The sequence below is a fragment of the Salmo salar genome, chromosome 03 (genome assembly GCF_965601325.2).
Source record: "Salmo salar chromosome 03, fSalSal1, whole genome shotgun sequence".
Classification (NCBI taxonomy): domain Eukaryota; kingdom Metazoa; phylum Chordata; class Actinopteri; order Salmoniformes; family Salmonidae; genus Salmo; species Salmo salar.
In genome coordinates, this window is record NC_138293.1 from 61,754,052 (window position 1) to 61,775,000 (window position 20,949).

At 44.4% G+C, this 20,949-nt stretch overlaps 1 protein-coding gene and 1 long non-coding RNA gene across 2 annotated transcripts in view; both read right to left on the minus strand.

Moving 5' to 3' along the window:
• Positions 1 to 243: 243 nt before the first annotated feature.
• LOC106600988 (uncharacterized) lies at positions 244 to 3,029 on the minus strand. Its single transcript, XR_001327927.3, has 2 exons — positions 2,598 to 3,029; positions 244 to 499 (listed from the first exon to the last, which is right to left on the minus strand). It is a non-coding gene; the product is annotated as an uncharacterized LOC106600988 (long non-coding RNA).
• An 8,519-nt stretch (positions 3,030 to 11,548) lies between these two features.
• Positions 11,549 to 20,949, minus strand: part of LOC106600989 (gap junction gamma-1 protein) — a 38,646-nt gene continuing 29,245 nt past the window's right edge. Inside the window, exon 2 of the mRNA XM_082973659.1 lies at positions 11,549 to 15,728. Within this exon, the coding sequence (XP_082829785.1) occupies positions 14,217 to 15,674 (1,458 nt within the window). The 5' untranslated portion in view covers positions 15,675 to 15,728 and the 3' untranslated portion in view covers positions 11,549 to 14,216. The remainder of the gene's footprint in view (positions 15,729 to 20,949) is intronic.

Genomic DNA, 20,949 nt, shown 5'->3' on the forward strand with positions numbered 1-20,949 from the left:
ATTCCTGGAACGACCCTACTGCTATACCAACACTTTTTGTTTCATCATTTCAAAATACATTTTGGGAAAGAAAAACAGTGTTTCAATGATTCTGTAAACATAAAATAACAACAAAGGGTTCTTACACAGCAAGCACTATACTAGATACCTTACCCAGGCCAAACTAACTCAGAGTAATGATGCTGAAGCACGAAATTGTCTTTGCACATAATTTAAAAACAAATGTGAAAAGGATCCAGGGAGTGTCATTAGTCCAGTGTTTGAAAGTGACCTGGCACAGTATGTTTTTATTAATAACATTAACACACTGATGTTACATAACCCTTCAAACAGAGATATTTTCCATTCTGGTTCGTTGTACCATTTCACAGTCCTGGATGTAGCACAGAGATGGCCTGGGCCCCAGCCTCAGTCTCAGGCCTCAGTCTCCCGGTTGGCTTTCTGGGTAGTGCCATGCCCACACTGGCACAACGCAACACAACCTCCCAGACACAGAAGCCTTGGGCAAAAACACAGAAGGGGAAACAGAAGGAGACCAGGGAAGTGATGACACCCATAAACATTTCTGGGGAGTCCTCTTTCAAAAAGGGTTTCCATTGTTACCAGCTCTCACAGGTCAAAGTGTTATAACAATAAATACTCTCCCCCTGTGACCATGGTGACAGTAAAGAATCTGTGCTGTGACTAAATAACAACATTAGCAAGGGAGTGGTGGGGGGATGCAGGATTGACTTATTAGCACTGTAGCTGCCGTAAGTAATAGGATAAAACTAGATGCATGGGTAAGAAGGGCATTCTAGAGCTTGCATTATTTCCCTATAATGCAAGATATATTTGGAAGGTAGAGTTCAATGGCTATAGTTCATTCTTACATGTTCTATGTTTGAACTCCTTTTGAAAGCAAAAGTCAAATGAAAACACTATTCAGCATTTGTTTTATTTGATTTTCATAATGGTAAACTCAGACTGATGGTTTGATTAGCTAAACTAGCAAGTCTGTTTGTTTGGTTACCACGGCAACTACTGTAGCTGTCTAGTAAACTTGCTAGCTACTTCAGTGGATGTTGAACACATTTCTAGCGTCAAATGAACACATTTCCTACGGCAAATGTGTTAAATTATAGCCATGGTATAAAAGGGATAATCAACTCGGGGCTCTATGCGTTCTCTGGAAAATAATGCAATTCAGTGGAAGGTCAGTTCCACTCACCTAGCGGTTCATGGAACACACCTTCCACCTCGTTCATTATTTTCCATGGAACACATAGCCCCTAGTTGATTATCCCTTAAATACTTTTCTTCAACCCCACTCCAATATGCTTTTCACACCATTTCAATGTATTTCGCTAGACTTCAAAGATGGAAATTAACAGACTCTTATGCCACCACCAATAGCATTAACTATGTATGGAATGCTGTGTGAGAATGTCTTACCATTGAGGCTGGTTTTTGCAAGTATTCAGACCCTTTGCTATGAGACTCAAAATTGAGCTCAGGTGCATCCTGTTTCCATTGATCATCCTTGATTGGAGTCCACCTGTGGTAAATTCAATCGATTGGACATGATTTGGAAAGGCACACACCTGTCTATATGATGTCCCACATTTGACAGTGCATATCAGAGCAAAAATCAAGCCATGAGGTCGAATGAATTGTTTCGAGGCACAGATCTGGGGAAGGCTACCGAAAAAGGTCTGATTGAGCCAAGATTGAACTCCCCAAGAACACAGTGGCCTCCATCATTCTTAAATGGAGGAACTTTGGAACCACCAAGACTCTTTCTAGTGCTGGAACTGAGCAATCAGGGGAGAAGGGCCTTGGTCAGGGAGGTGACCAAGAACCCAATGGTCACTCTAACCGAGTTCCAGAGTTCCTCTGTGGAAATGGGAGAACCATCCAGAAGGACAACCATCTCTGTAGCACTCCACCAATCAGGCCTTTATGGTAGAGTGGCCAGACGGAAGCCGCTCCTCAGTAAAAGGCACATGACAGCCCGCTTGGAGTTTGCCAAAAGGCACCTTAAAGGACTCTCAGACCATGAGAAACAAGATTCTCTGGTCTGATGAAACCAAAATTGGCCTGAATGCCACGTGTCACGTCTGTGGGAAACTTGGCACCATCCCTACGGTAAAGCATGGTGGTGGCAGCATCATACTGTGAGGATGTTTTTCAGTGGTAGGGACTGGGAGACTAATCTGGATCATGGGAAATATAAACGGAGCAAAGTACTTAGAGGTCCTTGATGAAAACCTGCTCCAGAGCGCTCAGGACGTCAGACTGGGGTGAAGGTTCACCTTCCAATAGGACAATGAACCTAAGCACACAGCCAAGACAATGCAGGATCGAACATCTCTGGAGAGACCTGAAAATAGCTGTGCAGCGACGCTCCCCATCCAACCTGAAGTTTGAGAGGATCAGCAGAGAATAATGGGAGAAACTACCCAAATACAGATGTGCCAAGCTTGTAGCGTCATACCCAAGAAGACGTGAGGCTGTAATCGCTGCCAAAGGCGCTTCAACAAAGTACTGAGTAAAGGGTCTGAATACTTATGTAAATGTAATATTTCAGTTTTTGTATTGTACTATCATTACTGTACCTTGCCAGTACAGAGCTGCTATTTTCACTGTGTCTCCAGCCACGGGGATCCCTCAAATTACCGTCTGGATACTCTTTGTCTTCTTATCGTCCTGGGGCAGAGAACCAACCGGAATAATCCCCTGGAAAGCACTGGTGTTACTCCTCTCCTCTTCCCTTCCCTTGCTTCCCCAAATACATAATGTTAACATCAGGGATGCAAAGCTAGTCGCCTTTTGGCGAAATTCGCCATTTTGAATCCAAAATAGGTGACCTACGTGATTTGTTTAGATCCTATGAGAAAAGTTTAGGCGAGGGGGGGGTTGGATGATTACAAACTGTATGCGAACGAGTGATGCGCGTTTGGAGCAATACTGTCTGTATCCAAGGCTCAGGCAATCGTTCACATGACAGAATGCAGCACGCGACTGAAGAGACATCCGCGCACGCTCTGGAAAGACTGCGGGTGAGTGGAAAGGCAGTTTGCCAGTTAACTTACTGAACGATAACGATTAGGTACGGAGACGGGGGTGAGAAGGTGATGATGCGTACTTCATGAACTGTAACCGAAAATCAACTGGCATTTGGAAAGTTTGAGTTGAGGGAGGAATTGTGGTGGAACAAGTATTGTTAAGTATCTTGCTAGTTGTATCGAATTATCCGTTAGTTAGTCAGAGAAATGTTGAGCAACATTAGCCAATTTAACTGAGCAAATAATTGAGTTTATGGTGTTAGCTAGCTAACGTTACAACAACAGATGAGCTAACGTTAGTAACCTAACCAATTCGCTATAGTATTAACTGGTGACGTTATACGACTCCTTGCCGTTCGTTCCTCAAGTTATAACGCGTCATTGGCTTACTGGACCCTGGCAATCTGTGTGAAATGTTAACTAGTTAACGAACAAACTATCTGTGAACTAATGTTTTCCCTCTACAGTATGTGGTTAATTTTCAGAATGAGAGAATTGGGTGAAAATGAGGCGTTGCTTGTTAAAGAAGTGTAGCAGGAGCTGGGCCTGGTTTAAGCTGGATGCCACTATAGAGGTGAAAGGAACACCACACACTTTCCCTCTTTCTCACTTTTTCAATACAGTGGATAAAAGGCGGATGCCAGGTGTATTCTCTGCCTGAAATATCAATTATGCCAAGAAAGGGCATCATGCTCTGCTGGCACATTGTAGAACAGATGTCCACAGGCAGAAAGTGTACAATGTATTAATGCAGTGTAGCCCAAAGATATTGCTTTTGTTGTGTTGAACTTGACAGTCAGTACCACATATTAAATGTTGTACTCAGTGAATGTTCTTTTTGCATACATGTAGCCTTGTGCACTTGATCGATGTCTATAGTGGCCACTATAAAAGAGCAAAAATAGAATGCCTGTTTGTTTCATTCTATTCCTGCTTAAGATGTTTTTTTCCCAAGTGCAATATTTAGATGTGTGTGGTCACAAGCGTTAAATTATAAAGGCTGTCATGACTAACTGTAATATTAGTGTATTGTTTTTTTCTCAAGACTTGAATGTCATTGGATTGCTTTCTTTAGCCCTGGATTGTAAACTGCCATGGTCAAAACATATTGATTCAACAGTAGCTAAGATGGGGAGAAGTATGTCCATGATAAGGCGCTGCTCTACCTTCTTGACAGCACTGTCAACAAGGCAGGTCCTACAGGCCCTAATTTTGTTGCACCTGGATTACTGTTCAGTCGTGTGGTCAGGTGCCACAAAAAAGGATTTAGGAAAATTGCAATTGGTTCAGAACAGGGCAGCATGGCTGGCCCATTGATGTACACAGAGAGCTAATATTCATAATGTGCATGTCAATCTCTCCTGGCTGAAAGTGGAGGAGAGATTGACTTCATCACTGCATGTATTTATGAGACGTATTGACATGTTGAATGCACCGAGCTGTCTGTTTGAACCACTGGAACACAGCTATACATACCCCACAAGACATGCCACAAGAGGTCTCTTCACAGTCCCCAAGTCCAGAACAGACTATGGAAGGTGCGCAGTATTAAATAGAACCATGACTACATGGAATTCTATTCCACATCAAGTAACTCATGCAAGCAGTAAAATTTGATAAAAAAAAACACCTTATGGAACAGCGGGGACTGTGAAGCAATACAAACAGGGACAGACACACACACACACACACACGATAGCATATGCACTATACACACACACTTACACATGGCTTTTGTACTGTATATATGTGGTAGTGGTGGAGTAGGGGCCTGAGGGCTCACAGTCTGAATGTATTGTAATGTTTTAAAAATGCTATAAACTGCCTTAATTTTGCTGGACCCCAGGAAGAGTGCAGCTAATGTGGATCCATAATAAATACAAATTCTTTAAATGTTTTAGCTGTGAGTTAGGTTCACATTAATCACTTTATTTTACACACAGAGACTGACCATGTAGATCATATTCTTTGTTGTTTCATTAGTTAAAACCTGCATTTCCCCGTAGCAGGGATTTTTTGTTGTATGTTTCAGTGCAACAGAAAAAGTGCCACCTTTATGAGCCCTAAACCAGTTTGCATCCCTGTAACATAGCTTCTTTACTGCCAATTCAGTCAGCGAGGACATATAATAGGGAAAATACTTTTGTTACTGTTTGAAAGCAGTGGTCCCCACATGTTGCGGTTCAAGAACATGGGTTCATGAGATCCCATTCATGTGGACTGTGACCTCAGTGTAGAGCCAGCTGCTGCTCTCAGCTCCGTTCCATCTCCGACTGGTGCATTGTTGTATGATTAATGATATTATAAGCAAGCTGATTGCAAATAGAAAATCCCCTCTATTTTAAGAATGGCTTTATACCAGTGGGGCCTCTGTGACAGTCAATCAAGGCCTCCCTCAAGGATTGAAATGTTCTCATACCAACCTGAAACTCAACTGTCACCAAATTAACAACTGCCAAATAAATATGACATAGCTGACATGAGAAGAAGTGACATATTAGGCCCGTCTGCTGCATTGGTCGCTGGAATAGTGACACAGCATCAGCCTGTAAGACTGTAATCCTTCTGATAGGACCGTACAGCCCCCTGCTCTCCACCAATCAAAATCAAACGGGAACCCGACTGACAGTAAGAGGACAATACAACAACATCCCAAAAGTCCATGTTAGTCTTGTCTTGTTCTGGTGATGTGGTGTTTCTATACTGAAGAGACAGGCATCAGGGAGACATACAATAAATACATTGATGGGGATACCAGACTGGAACTCTCAGAAACATCCTTTACAAAAGGCTAGAAAAACACAAATGTTATTATGTTATTTATGAAACTGCTTTTCTACTGTTGGTTTGTGATGAAATCCCCAAAGGGTGTGTGGCGGATGAATCAGAATTAGTTGGGTAACATAGATAATTAAGATGTTTTATTTGCATAATATGCTTATGTGAGGTACTTGTCATTAGAATGTATCCATTTGGATAATGAATGTTGGCATTTGCACTTTTCCCTTAGCTGGGTCTCAGTCACTTGGGGCCCAGAGAAGGGAGAGGTCAGGCTTGTCTTTTACATGTCCCTGGTGCTATGCAGAATATCAGAAAGGGAAGAGGACAGGATGGAACATTGTCTTCATATGTGAATGTGTCTTTACCTATTCTTAAACCATGTGAAGGGATGGCGTGATTAATGTGGAACCAATTATTTGTCTCCACAATGTCTGTGCGCAAGTCACTCCCCTCAGTGAGCTTGTCCAGAAGTGGGATCAAGAGGGGGTTTACTTGAGATGGGAGTATCTAGAGTTGACAATTGATATATGCCATTGGATAAGTTGGTGTTTTTGTACTATGAAGTACCAGGAATGAGATTAGAACCTCGTCTTAGAGACCAAACTGAATGATAATTTATAGCGAATGTTATCTGGCTAAGGGATACTCCTTTCTCAAATATAAAGTCCCTTTGTGAACTGTTTCTAAGATCTGTTGTTCGTCATGTACGTTGAGAGGGGTGTATCTTGGCTATAAAAGATCTTTGTACTTTTGTGTAGTCACTTTCAATGGTTCATTAGAGATAGCGCATCATTGAAAGTCAAGTGCTTTTGCAAAAACTCTTAATTATTAAAGATGTAGTTTAAGTATAACTCTGACTGGTGTGTGAAGTTTGTAACTCTCTTCATTTGGTAATGCAGAAATTAGCCACCACAGGTGACTTTGACAAACATAGAGGACCTCTAACAGACTACCCATCATCAGACAAATAGATCCCTGCGTGCACATAAAGGGTTCAACTACATAGACATCAACAGACACATGCTGAAGGAAGATAATGTAGCCTCCTGATGAGTAGACAGTTGACAAAACTTCATTTTGATTCAGTCAGACTGGAGATCTTTTATTTTTTTCAGTTTATATTCTGGGCCTGACATCAACACAATGTGACGTCTGAGAAAATTATCTGTCTAATGTAGAACCCACACAGTTAGACAAATAGCCAACAAGGCCAGTCACAAGCCATTATGTCTCCTGCTGGAATGAAAAGTGCTGGGAAAGCGATGTGTCACATCTGCACTTCTGCTGAATACCCTCGCCTTCTAGTTCCAACCCCACTCACCAAGCACCATGGGACCATGTTGAGACCATGTTGACACGGAGTCTGGAAGAGTACCTAAATCCACTTGCACACACACACATTCAAGTATGCAGGGGCGGACTAGGACCCGAAATTGGCCCTGGCATTTACAGTGCCTTCAGAAAGTATTCACACTCCTTGACTTTTTCTAAATGTTATTGTGTTACAGCCTGAATTTAAAATGGATTAAATTGATAGTTTGTGTCAATGGCCTACACACAATACACCATAATGTTTAAGTGCAATGACATTTTTTGGACATTGTTACAAATTTGATACAAATGAAAAGCTGAAATCTCTTGAGTCAATAAGTATGCAACCCCTTTGTTATGAACCCCTTTGTTGTTCAGTCTGCTTTCCAACAGACACTGGGAGACAAATTCACCTTTCAGAAGGACAATAACCTAAAACATAAGACCAAATATACACTGGAGTTGCTTACCAAGACAATATTCAATGTTCCTGAGTGGCCTAGTTACAGTTTTGACTTAAATCGTCTTGAAAATCTATAGCAAGACTTGAAAATGGGTGTCTAGCAATGATCAACAACCAACTTGACATAGCTTGAAGAATGAAAAATAATAATGTGCAAATATTGTACAATCAAGGTGTGCAAAGCTCTTAGAGACTAACCCAGAAAGACTCACAGCTGTAATCGCTGCCAAATGTGATTCTAATATGCATTTACTCAGGGGTGTGAATACTTATGTAAATGTGATATTTCTGTATTTCATTTTCAATACATTTGCAAAAATATCTAAAAACATGTTTTCACTTTGTCATTATGGGGTATTGTGTGTAGATGGGTGATATTGGGTGAAAAATATTTTACCCATTTTGAATTCAGGCTGTAACAAAACAAAATGTGTAATAAGTAAAGGGGTATCAATACTTTCTGAAGGCACTGTATAACACACCGGACAATTACTTTCCTTGAGGACACCAAACCAGCCCATTTTCTTTCTTGAGGCCCCCACATCGGCCCATTTTTTTCCTTGAGGCCCCCATTATTAACCAGATAATGATAATTTTGCACAAAAGTTAGATAGGCCCACTGAGCTAAAAATGGACCAGCCCATCTGGCATTTGCCTGAAATGCTAGGTGGCCAGTCCGACCCTACATGAACGTACACATGCACACAAATCCAAACCACACAGGCCCCATCTTGGAGCCATAAGTCACCCCAGTCCGCACTGACTGATGCTCAGATGTGGAAGAGATGGGGCCTCAGCCTTCCTTCTCTCTGAGATGGCCCCTATACTGCCTGGGACCGGGTCCCACTGAGGGTCTGCTGGCTGGGGCCACATAGAGACAGCTGCCCCCTACTGCACACAGATTATACAGGATACATCCCAAATGGCACCCTAAAAGTAGTGCACTATATAGGGAATAGGGTGCCATTTGGGATGCATAGACTCTAGGTCCCTATAGAGCCACTGTCGAGCCTCTACAGACCCTGTACGGGCCCCTAACACACCCAGGTACTTTGAACCCAGTCTGGGCCTTTTCTCTGTGGCATTTAGTCTATATACTGTATACAGTTTGATTTCAAAGAGGGGCCCAGCTCTCCCCCTGCCTCTAGGGGTCATTCTTGAATTGCGTGGTAGATGCTGCCTCTTGATTTTGGCACCATGTAAAAACAAAAACATGACAAAACATGACAAATAATAAATGTTACATTTTATTTAACTGTAATTTAATAACAAAACATATGTAAGTCCTTTATACTGCAACGCATTTATTTGTATGTATTATAGAAACTACTGGGGGCTAGCAAATTAGTTTGTCCCACTGGTGATGTATAGAGGTGATGTTTTAGGTATTTAGAGATATCTATGTATTATTTTGAATGCTAGACAGTGAACAAAAGTATTTAATATATTGTATAGATCAATAAAAACAAAGAAGGCAATTAAAATAAAAACAATTGTACTAGTATAATGTGTGTCCCTCAGTTTATTATTATTTGTTATTATTTTACCCCCCAATTTCAATCTTGTCTCATCATTGCAACTCCCCAACAGATTCGGGAGGCGAAAGTCGAGTCATGCGTCCCCCGAAACATGACCCGCCAAACCTCGCATCTTAACCCCTTCCTTTAATCCAGAAGCCAGCCGCACCAATGTGTCGGAGGAAACGCCATTCAACTGACGACCGGCGGAAGCGCGATAAGCCAAGTGAAGCCCACCAGGCCAAACCCTACCCTAACCCGGACAGTTGTGCGCCGACCTATGGGACTCCCGATCACGGCCGGTTGTGATACAGCCTGGGATGGAACCCAGGTCTGTAGTAATGCCTCTAGCACTGCGATGCAGTGCCTTAGAATGCTGCGCCACTTGGGTGGGCTGTCCCTCAGGTTTATGTCATTGGTGTTACCGCCTTTAGAATCACTGATTACAAGGATATCAAGGACCTTGAGCATTCTCTCCATTGGCAAACTGTTATCGGGGGAGGGGTCTATATATTAAAGAAAATGATTAGCTAATCATACCCTTCTAGTATGTCATACATTTGAGGATTCCATTGATAACTTGGTGTGTCTAAATCCAAAGTGTCACTTGGTGTTATGCTGCATTCATATGCTATTCGGAAGTAGGAAACTCTGACATTTTCGACTTGCTAACTGGTTGAACACGGGCACGTGTATAACTACAACCAGTTAGCAAGTCAGACATTTCAGAGTTTCCTTGTTCCGACTAGCATGTGAATGTGGCGTAAGTCAATTTAAATGAAGGGAAATAACATTGTGAGTAAAATGATTATTCATATCATTTTAGTAAATTGTTTTTAAAGGATTGATTAACTTAGATTTGAGCACTTGTGGTCTCCATTTTAGAAAATCGTCATTTACCTAAAATGTCTCATTGGTGTCACCATCATTGCTACTACTCCTACTGGTGGCACAATGTTATCATAATGGTAAAAATTATTTAAAGTTATTGAGATACCATATTAGTTGATTCAGAATGGGAAAATATACCCGAATGTAAAAAAAAAATATATGTATAAATTTTGTTTTAAATTTTTTAAATGCCATGCCCAAATGCCACCGTAATTCAAGAATGACCCATAAATTAACTGAAACTAAATGGATCTAAATGGAAAAAATCTTTTTTTTCTCCTGTGCTGAATTTAATGTGGGCTGATTGCATTGTGTATATATATATAAAAAAAAAAGGGAAGCGAGAGATTGACATTGAAGATCATCAAGGACCTCAGCCACCTGAGCCACGGCCTTTTCACCCGCTACCATCTAGAAGGCGGAGACAGTTGTATCAAAGCTGGGATAGAAAGACTGAAAAACAGCTTCTATCTCCAGGCCATCAGACTGTTACTAGCCGGCTACCACCCAGTACTCTATCCTACACCTTAGAGGCTGCTGCCCTATGTACAGTGCATTCTGAAAATATTCTGACCTCTTGACTTTTTCCACATTTTGTTACTTTACAGCCTTATTCTAAAATATATTAAATTGTTTTCTTTCCTCATCAATCTAAACACAATACCCCATAATGACAAAGCTAAAACAGTTTTAAGATATAAATAAATAATACAAACCTGAAATATCACATTTACATAAGTATTCAGACCCTTTACTCAGTACTTTGTTGAAGCACCTTTGGCTGTGATTTCATTTCATTGGGCGGTTGATATAACACCTGCGGCTTGCTGGGATCAGAGCAGAGTGAGTGGTTGCCTGGCGTCCATACCAATCATCCAATCACTGCCAGAAGAGAAGCTGACTGGACGGAGTACTTCTTGTTGGCTGCCTTATAACCATGGACACGTGACACTGAACATGTACAATAGGCTATAGGATTATTACTTACAAGCTTTTTTTTTTTTACTGTTGAGCATCAAAAACCCAAAAGCACTGCAGTTCTCGACACAAACCGGTGAGCCTGGCACGTACTACCATACCCTGTTCAAAGGAACTTAAATATTTTGTCTTGCCCATTCACTCTCTGAATGGCACACAATCCATGTCTGAAGGCTTAAAACTCCTCCCCTTCATCTACACTGATTGAAGTGATTTTAACAAGTGGGATTAATAATCGATCATAACTTTCACCTGGATTCAGCTGGTCAGTCTGTCATGGAAAGAGCAGGTGTTCTTAATGTTTTGTACACTGAGTGTAATTACAATCTAAAAGACCAAACTGATCTTAGATCAGCACTCCTACCCTGACATGATTTCTGAATATGGGCCCAGAAGTTTGCTACATGGCAAATACGAGTCTATTTCCATACAAGGATACATTTGGCAATTGCATTTTTTATTTTACACATCAACAACATGATACACAACTACTGTACCTATAAAAATATATTATTTGTACAATTTGAAGGCAATGAAAGGAAAAACAATTCTAGAAGAAATGATCTGTAAAAACAATCTTTATTGTTTATTTTTAAAATCTTTATTGAAGAAAAAAAGTTTGAAAAACACCACTGGTCAAAAAAAATCTAACTGAAACCAATTTAACTTCTGCTACATTAGACCTCCCAAAACACACCGAAACACACTTACACATAATAGAAAAAAGAGCGACTTTTACAGAAAATACAAAGGATTGGTCTTACATACAGCACACAGGTTCTTCTCCTTTGTGATTCAGGTAGCATGGCCACAGTATTCCTTAGCAAAGCTACATGACAACCTGGCTGCATAGTAGCCTAACGTTGTCTTGGCAATGGCAGTGACGCTGCCGTCATCACACTAACAGTGTTTGGTCTCTATAGCTTCATCCCAAATGCCACCCTATTCCCTATATATTGCAGTACTTTTGACCAGGGCCCATAGGGAATAGGGTGCTATTTGGGACGCAGCCTATATGGCAGTTCAGAGAAATACTTGGACAGAGGAGAACAGAGAGGCAGATCTTCAACAACACGGCTAGCTTAGAGAGCTGTTTTTATTCCAGCCTTGTTGGTCTCATATAGAACACTGTAAGGAAGGAAGACTCTTGGAAGGAAGAGGTTGAAAAGGAAACAGTGGGCTACTGTGTAACTGGAGAGACTAACTTCAGGTGTTTGGAATGCTGGGTGATCATTGGTAACTCGAAATTAGTAAGTACTAGTAAAATACCAAATTAAAGTAAGTAATATTGTACTAACGGGATGATAAATCCTTAGTTTAAAAGCTGTACCACCAGGGGGCACTCAATAACCAGACAGATAAAATGTCAACCGGGTACTGAGAAAACCTTACACAGGTCCAAACTGGAGAGAACTAGAGACGGAGAAACACTGATAAAATAAAGTGAAAAGAGTGCAGGTTTACACAGGGAGTTGTCAATAAATGGTATTAATTAATGGTGAGAATAGTTGCTTCTCATACACATTGTGAAGGTGGGGAACTCCAGTGGCTACAAGAGTAGCCCTCTTCACCAGACTCTGTCTCCATCAACCATCTCCCTGACCACTTTCATCTGATCAAGCCATGAACAGTCCCTCCACCTGGAAGATGCATGCACTTAAAGACTTGGCCTGGGTCAAATATAAAGTCACACACACACATTAAACATCAGTGACCTTGGAGAGAAAATAGACAGACAATAGCCTTCAGGGAATTTGAACATCGACATTGTGATTGACCTTTTCATTATTATCCCTGCATTATGAAGTCAGTGCATTATGATGTCATTGCATTAAAAGTCATTGTTTTATACTGTCTTTGTATTATAATGTCATTCATTGCATTATGATGTCATTCATTGCATTATGATGTCATTGCATTATAAAGTCATTGTTTTATACTGTCTTTGTATTACAATGTCATTCATTGCATAATGATGTCAATGCATTATAAAGTCATTGTTTTATACTGTCTTTGTATTAGGATGTCATTCATTGCATTATGATGTCATTGCATTATAAAGTCATTGTTTTATACTGTCTTTGTATTACAATGTCATTCATTGCATTATGATGTCATTGCATTATAAAGTCATTGTTTTATACTATCTTTGTATTACAATGTCATTCAATGCATTATGATGTCATTGCATTATGATGTCCATTCATTCGGATGCCAATGTATTATGAAGTCTGTGACTTTGCAGAAAGTCAGCCAGCAGATTATCTTGATCGAAATCTGGAATGGAAATCAGGATCACCAAGAGAATGGACGGGATATAAATAAATGGATCAGAAATCCCAAAAAAAGAGATGGTGATAACGATTTAGTAATTTTTTCAGCCCAATATCCTCTGGAAGACTTGCCTGGCTGCCCAGAATCCTTGCTCCGGCCAAACGCTACACCACGCCCACAGACGTTAGTTTCTTCTCCTCAATGAGTCTGGATCTGAGTACCTCCCCGACCCTTCACCGAATGCCAACACATTCGAGGCCATCTGATTGGTCCAGAAACCGATGGGTTGGACCAGAGCCAGAACACACATGGGTAAAGCGGCGGTTTGAAAATTCCTCATGGACTCTGATTGGTTAGAGACGATCCAATCCCTGATGACTTTGTTTTGTACAATGCCCCACGTGCCCTTCGTCCCCACAAACGACTTCAATGATGGCAGGCTCAGACTAAAGTATGCAGCGAACTACAGAATCATTTAGTGTGAGTCGTCAGGCTACTGGAAGACGGGACAGTAGGAAGACAACAGAGAACAAGTGTCTGCTTCAGAACTGGAAGAGTTCAGAAACACTAGAGACTGTTTCAGAGAGTTGTGTCAGAGTCTTGTAGGTTAGACAGCGACAACCCAGACAAACAACTGCCTGCTGAAAAATCACTAATGCTTTTGACACACCTCTTCTCACCTGTCCACACTGAAATACTACTACTGTAGGCTAGTCTCCTCCAGCTTGTGGGATTTTTAAAGGCACAACATGGTGTTGAAATATCCACAGAAAGACAGCATGACATCCCACTACCTCAGCGCTCCATTCAGTGCTGGCGCCGGCGCTTTCGGGACCACCCCTTCCCTTCCCTCACTGACACATACACTACACGGATATGGGGCTCCGTCAGTGCTGGCTCAGGCCAGGGTTGGAGTGTGTATGTGTGTGTTTGTCTTTTTGTGTATGTACGGGGTCAAATCCACACAGAAGGCTTGCCTACCCCTGACTTGCTACTACTGCTGTTGCTGCTGCTTCCAGTCCCTTCTCCACTGCTGCCCCCCTTGCCGTGTTTGAAGCGGTGCTTGCGCTCCTTCTGAGGCTGAGGCTGTGGCTGGGCCTGGGTGATGTTGCTTTGGGGCTTGTCATCATGGTTGTCCCCCAGGTGTTCCTCTGCCCTGTGCTGCTGGCTGTAGGCCTGGATGGCTGCCTCTAGCTGGTCATGGGCATGCAGGATCATGTCCTTGTTGAGGGCCACGCGGGCCTCCCCTCCCGTGGGGAAATTGTCCTCGTTGCTTCCAAACTGCTGCTGCTCCTCCTGGGCGATGTTGGCCCGGTTCTGCTTGCACGCCATCTTGGCGTTGCTCAAGTCCGTGTAAGGGATCTGTTCCGGCTTCACCACAATGTTGTAGCCCGGCGGAGCTGATGGAGCGTTCCACGAGAACGGATACCCCACGTACTCAGCACCCCCATCCCCCACCACCCCACCCCCTGCGCCTGGCTCTGGCCCGGGCACCCCCACGGAGACCCCCACGCTGGATCCCAGCAGCCCCAGCTGGTACTCGTCCTCCTGGGGCGGGCAGCGGCGACGGCGGAGGATGTCACAGATGGTCCCAATGCCCAGGTGTAGCATCTCCCACACGTTGAGGGTGAGGCAGAGCACCGTGACGCCGTACATGATGCGCAGGAAGATGGTCTTCTCCGTGGGCCGCGACACGAAGCAGTCCACGCTGTGAGGGCAGGGCTCGAAGGAGCACACGAACACGGGAATCACACGGAAGCCGTACAGCAGGTACTGGCCCGCCAGGAAGCCTGCCTCCAGCGCTGTGCGAGTCACCAGCTGCAGCACGTAGATACGCATCAGCCCGTCACCCTGGATACGCCGCCGTCCGTCATGGCGTACCTTGGGCTTGGGCCGCGGGGCCAGCGGGTCGACCCGGCGAGGGGGCTCGGGCTCAGGCACCTCGTAGATCATAGGGTCATCCTCTTGGTCCTGGTCCTGGTCCTCCTCTATACCCCGGTGCTGCCGCGCCCCGAAGCAGATCTTCCTGGGCCTCCGGTGGGTGTAGCCCCCTCCATCCCCTCCCCCTTTCTCAGTGGCCAACCCTCCCCCGCCCTTGTCCTCGTCCAGCCGGGCGATCTTGTTGACAGCGTAGCCCATGTACATGAGAGATGGCATGGCCACCAGGATGATCTGGAAGACCCAGAAGCGGACGTGCGATAGCGGCGCGAAGGCGTCGTAGCAGACATTCTCGCAGCCCGGCTGGCCCGAGTTGCAGACGAACTTGCTCTGCTCGTCATAGTAGATGGACTCTCCCCCGACGGCGGTGAGGACGATGCGGAAGACGACAAGCACGGTGAGCCACAGCTTCCCCACGAAGGTGGAGTGGTTGTGGATCTCCTCCAGCAGCCGCGTGAGGAAGCTCCAGCTCATTATGTCACTGGACAGTGGGGCAGACAGGGTCCCGCACTCACCTGCTCACAGACTCTACATAGAGAGAGAGAGAGAGAGAGAGAGAGAGAGAGAGAGAGGTGGATGAAAAGAGAGGGTGGAGGGAGAGATGGAGAGAGAGACCAAGAGAGATAAAGAGACAGGGATGATGAAGAGAGAGGGTGGAAGGAGAGAGAGAGAGAGGGATGATGAAGAGAGAGAGGGGAGAGAGATGAAGAGGGAGTGATGAAGACAGAGGGATGACAGAGAGAAAAAGAGAGAATTAGTCAAATATGAAAGGAGATTATACATAACGTACTGTCTACCAACATGTCTCAAAGTTTTCGAAGGAAGAGCAAAGAAGTACGAGCGCGCAATATCTTATCATGAAAGCGGATGAGTGAGAGGATTTTGACAGAGAATGTAGAGATAGTCGAGTTAGACCAATGAGCTTCGCTTCTTCAAGTTCAACAGCAGGAGTCACAGATGAATTACGGAGAGGAGAGGAGACAGATAGAAAAGCCTAAATCCAAACAAGTGTTCTCTCTGAAATTGAGACCGACTGCAATCTCCACATGTATTAGATCCATTCTACTCTCTGGTATACCCCAGAAGAATACACATTCCAACCCAACAACACAGTTTCAGCACAGTGAAATAAATGGGGGTATTTTGAGGGGCTGTAGGATATCAAACCAAACAATAGGATATCAAACCAAAGAAAAAGATGCTCAAATGTAGCAGAGAGGAGCCAAAATAATCCCAATAGGAACTGAGCTATCAGCGCTCTCTTTTGGAGAATAAATCCTCTTAGTGATCCCTCCTCGGTGTGAGGTGCAGATTGTGTTGACTTAACGGTGTTGTTCTGGTGTGTAAATGGCATTGTGTAGTGTAGTGTGGTGTGGTGTTGTGTTGTGTGTAGTGCTGTATTAAAATGGATGTGTGTGTGTGGGAGAGATGAAGCCTGTCTATGTAGGTTAGCCGTGGGCTCCAGGCAGCCAGTCCAACTGCACCAGTTAAACCAGCAGGCGGCCTGGCCAAAACAAGTGGAGCATGGAGTCACACCGCAGACCCACATTAGCCAAGGCACTGGAGCAAAACCCTAACCCTCCTGCCTGATCCCAGGGGAGTGGGGGGGGACAGGGACAGGTGTCCAGAGCCAGGTTGCCTTCTGCACAGAGTGACACCTCCACCAAAATATATATATATATTTCACTGCTAAGTAGCTCCAATGGTGCATGGCTCATTGTGAGTCGGACTGAAAGGTAAAGCCAACCATGAAATAAGAGCTCAGGCTGAGGTTTAAAAGGAGCTCCACAGCGCCTTCCTTCCCCCTCGCAGGTTGGGAGCTCAGATAGAGGGAGGCCAATACAGGTCTGCTGAACGCTGGAGGGAGTGGAGGCTTGGCTGTGAGTAGACATACTGTAGGGTCTGTCCTAAACGGTACCATATTCCCTACATAGTGCACTACTTTTCACCAGAGCCCATAGGGGAGCTGTAGCTCATCAGACCCCTGGTTAGTGTCTCCTATAGTGTGAGAGAAGAGGAGAGGAGAGGAGAGGAGCAGGAAGGGAGTGAGAGTTAGAGTTAGAGATGGGAATGTTTGAAGCTGCCTGCCTGGACTCACTATAAAACATGTGCAGTATTGATCACTGTGACCATAAAAGGCCTGCCTGGGATAGAGGAGGGACTGTAGATGTCAGGAATGCTGTGCATACAGCTGTTTTAGAGTGTGTTTGTTTGTGTGCGTGTGTGTATATGTGTGTGTGTGTGTGTGTATGTTCCCACAAGTGTGTACTAGAACTGCTGCACATAAACAGGAGTGTTTTTAACACCAGTCTCACATTACAGTAGTACAGTAACACTGTATATACACTGCTCAAAAAAATAAAGGGAACACTTAAACAACACAATGTAACTCCAAGTCACACTTCTGTGAAATCAAACTGTCCACTTAGGAAGCAACACTGATTGACAATAAATTTCACATGCTGTTGTGCAAATGGAAATTATAGGCAATTAGCAAGACACCCCCAATAAAGGAGTGGTTCTGCAGGTGGGGACCACAGACCACTTCTCAGTTCCTATGCTTCCTGGCTGATGTTTTGGTCACTTTTGAATGCTGGCGGTGCTTTCACTTTCACATGAGACGGAGTCTACAACCCACACAAGTGGCTCAGGTAGTGCAGCTCATCCAGGATGGCATATCAATGCGAGCTGAGGCAAGAAGGTTTGCTGTGTCTGTCAGCGTAGTGTCCAGAGCATGAAGGCGCTACCAGGAGACAGGCCAGTACATCAGGAGATGTGGAGGAGGCCGTAGGAGGGCAACAACCCAGCAGCAGGACTGCTACCTCCGCCTTTGTGCAAGGAGGAGCAGGAGAAGCACTGCCAGAGCCCTGCAAAATGACCTCCAGCAGGCCACAAATGTGCATGTGTCTGCTCAAACGGTCAGAAACAGACTCCATGAGGGTGGTATGAGGGCCCGACGTCCACAGGTGGGGGTTGTGCTTACAGCCCAACACCGTGCAGGACGTTTGGCATTTGCCAGAGAACATCAAGATTGGCAAATTCGCCACTGGCGCCCTGTGCTCTTCACAGATGAAAGCAGGTTCACACTGAGCACGTGACAGACGTGACAGAGTCTAGAGACGCCGTGGAGAACGTTCTGCTGCCTGCAACATCCTCCAGCATGACCGGTTTGGCGGTGGGTCAGTCATGGTGTGGGGTGGCATTTCTTTGGGGGGCCGCACAGCCCTCCATGTGCTCGCCAGAGGTAGCCTGACTGCCATTAGGTACCGAGATGAGATCCTCAGACCCCTTGTGAGACCATATGCTGGTGCGGTTGGCCCTGGGTTCCTCCTAATGCAAGACAATGCTAGACCTCATGTGGCTGGAGTGTGTCAGCAGTTCCTGCAAGAGGAAGGCATTGATGCTATGGACTGGCCCGCCCGTTCCCCAGACCTGAATCCAATTGAGCACATCTGGGACATCATGTCTCGCTCCATCCACCAACGCCACGTTGCACCACAGACTGTCCAGGAGTTGGCGGATGCTTTAGTCCAGGTCTGGGAGGAGATCCCTCAGGAGACCATCCGCCACCTCATCAGGAGCATGCCCAGGCGTTGTAGGGAGGTCATACAGGCATGTGGAGGCCACACATCCTACTGAGCCTCCTTTTGACTTGTTTTAAGGACATTACATCAAAGTTGGATCAGCCTGTAGTGTGGTTTTCCACTTTAATTTTGAGTGTGACTCCAAATCCAGACCTCCATGGGTTGATAAATTGGATTTTCATAGATTATTTTTGTGTGATTTTGTTGTCAGCACATTCAACTATGTAAAGAAAAAAGTATTTAATAAGATTATTTCTTTCATTCAGATCTAGGATGTGTTTAAGTGTTCCCTTTATTTTTTTGAGCAGTATATATTTACATATATATTTTTTTTCTCCCAAAACAGAAAAGTGAGTACTGCACCAGTGTTAACACTTCATACCTAACATGTATGAATAAGTATCATGAGGGGACATATTGAGAGTGAGGAGCTGGGCTGACATTAACCCATAGAGCCATTATGCAGTTTGTCCTTCAACCGTCTGGACTCTTGTCTGGCTCTGGCCTTTCCTCTCCTGCATGACATCATTAAACACACCGTCTTTATAGAACCATCCCTGTTATCCCTCCCAATGATTTCACATTGCCAAGACACACTTAGACACATACTGTACATTCCCCCAGTCCAAGGCTAATAAACGGCACTAAGTGACTTGTAATCTACAGTACAGTGTGACACAGACAGGGATCTTTTCATCTGAGGAAGACGTCACTGAGGATCCATCAGATGTCAGTATACGTGTTTGAATACAGCCTGAGTGTAACAAGATAAACATGTCTGCCTGTTTTTTCCGAGTGCTCCAACACCTGTTAACCACACATTCCTTATTTTTTGGAAGTTTCTGCTGTGTAAGCCCCGTCCAGTTCTCTGTTTCTTGAATGTGCATTGTGTTTCTCTTACCTGTCAGCGCTAGCTGTGGCAGATGGGGATCTCGAGTGACAGCTGTCATTGAGTCATCACCATGTGAAAGGAAGATCTGGGTAACAGACCCCTGGATGTTAACATGCTGTCTCTCTGGAATGGGAAGTGTGTGTGTGTGTGTGTTATATCTGTGTGTATGTGTGTGTTTGTGCATGTGGAGGAGGAAAGTGAAAGTGAACAAAGTGTGTGTGTGTGTGTGTGTGCGTTCACACGTGTGCTTGTGTATGTGTGAGCTAGAGGTGGAATACGTTTATGTGTGACTGTGAAAAAGTTACACAAAGTGAATGCGAACAGAGAGACCATGTTAGATGGCACCATGTAAGATGGCACCATGTTAGATGGCACCATGTAAGATGGCACCATGTTAGATGGCACCATGTAAGATGGCACCATGTTAGATGGCACCATGTAAGATGGCACCATGTTAGATGGCACCATGTAAGATGGCACCATGTTAGATGGCACCATGTAAGATGGCACCATGTAAGATGGCACCATGTAAGATGGCACCATGTTAGATGGCACCATGTAAGATGGCACCATGTTAGATGGCACCATGTTAGATGGCACCATGTAAGATGGCACCATGTTAGATGGCACCATGTTAGATGGCACCATGTAAGATGGCACCATGTTAGATGGCACCATGTTAGATGGCACCATGTAAGATGGCACCATGTTAGATGGCACCATGTTAGATGGCACCATGTAAGATGGCACCATGTTAGATGGCACCATGTAAGATGGCACCATGTTAGATGGCACCATGTAAGATGGCACCATGTTAGATGGCACCATGTAAGATGGCACCATGTTAGATGGCACCATGTAAGATGGCCAGAGTGTCCTCTGCCTTGCAGTCAGGATTAGCCTTTTCCTGCACTCACAGGCCTGGAGCGCCATGGAAAGAACTAGCAGCCTGGGGCCGTCATACCACCAGCTGCCCATGCGAGAGCCTCCAACATGGGCACGTCTCCAGCTGCCTCCCCCTACCATCCTACCACCCCCCACATCCTGGCCTTCCCTTTCTCAATCATTCTAGCAGAAAATACCCCTAACCTTTGAACTTTTTTAGTCCGGATCAATGATTTTAAAGCCACAGGCAGAGATGTCACAGACCATGCAATAGTATCATCATTCTGTACGCACTCCTCTTATATCAACTCCCCAACACTCGTAGCATAGCTCAGAGCCAAACAGACAAACTAAGGCCCAAATGAGAGGGGTTAGGAGCAAGGTCAGA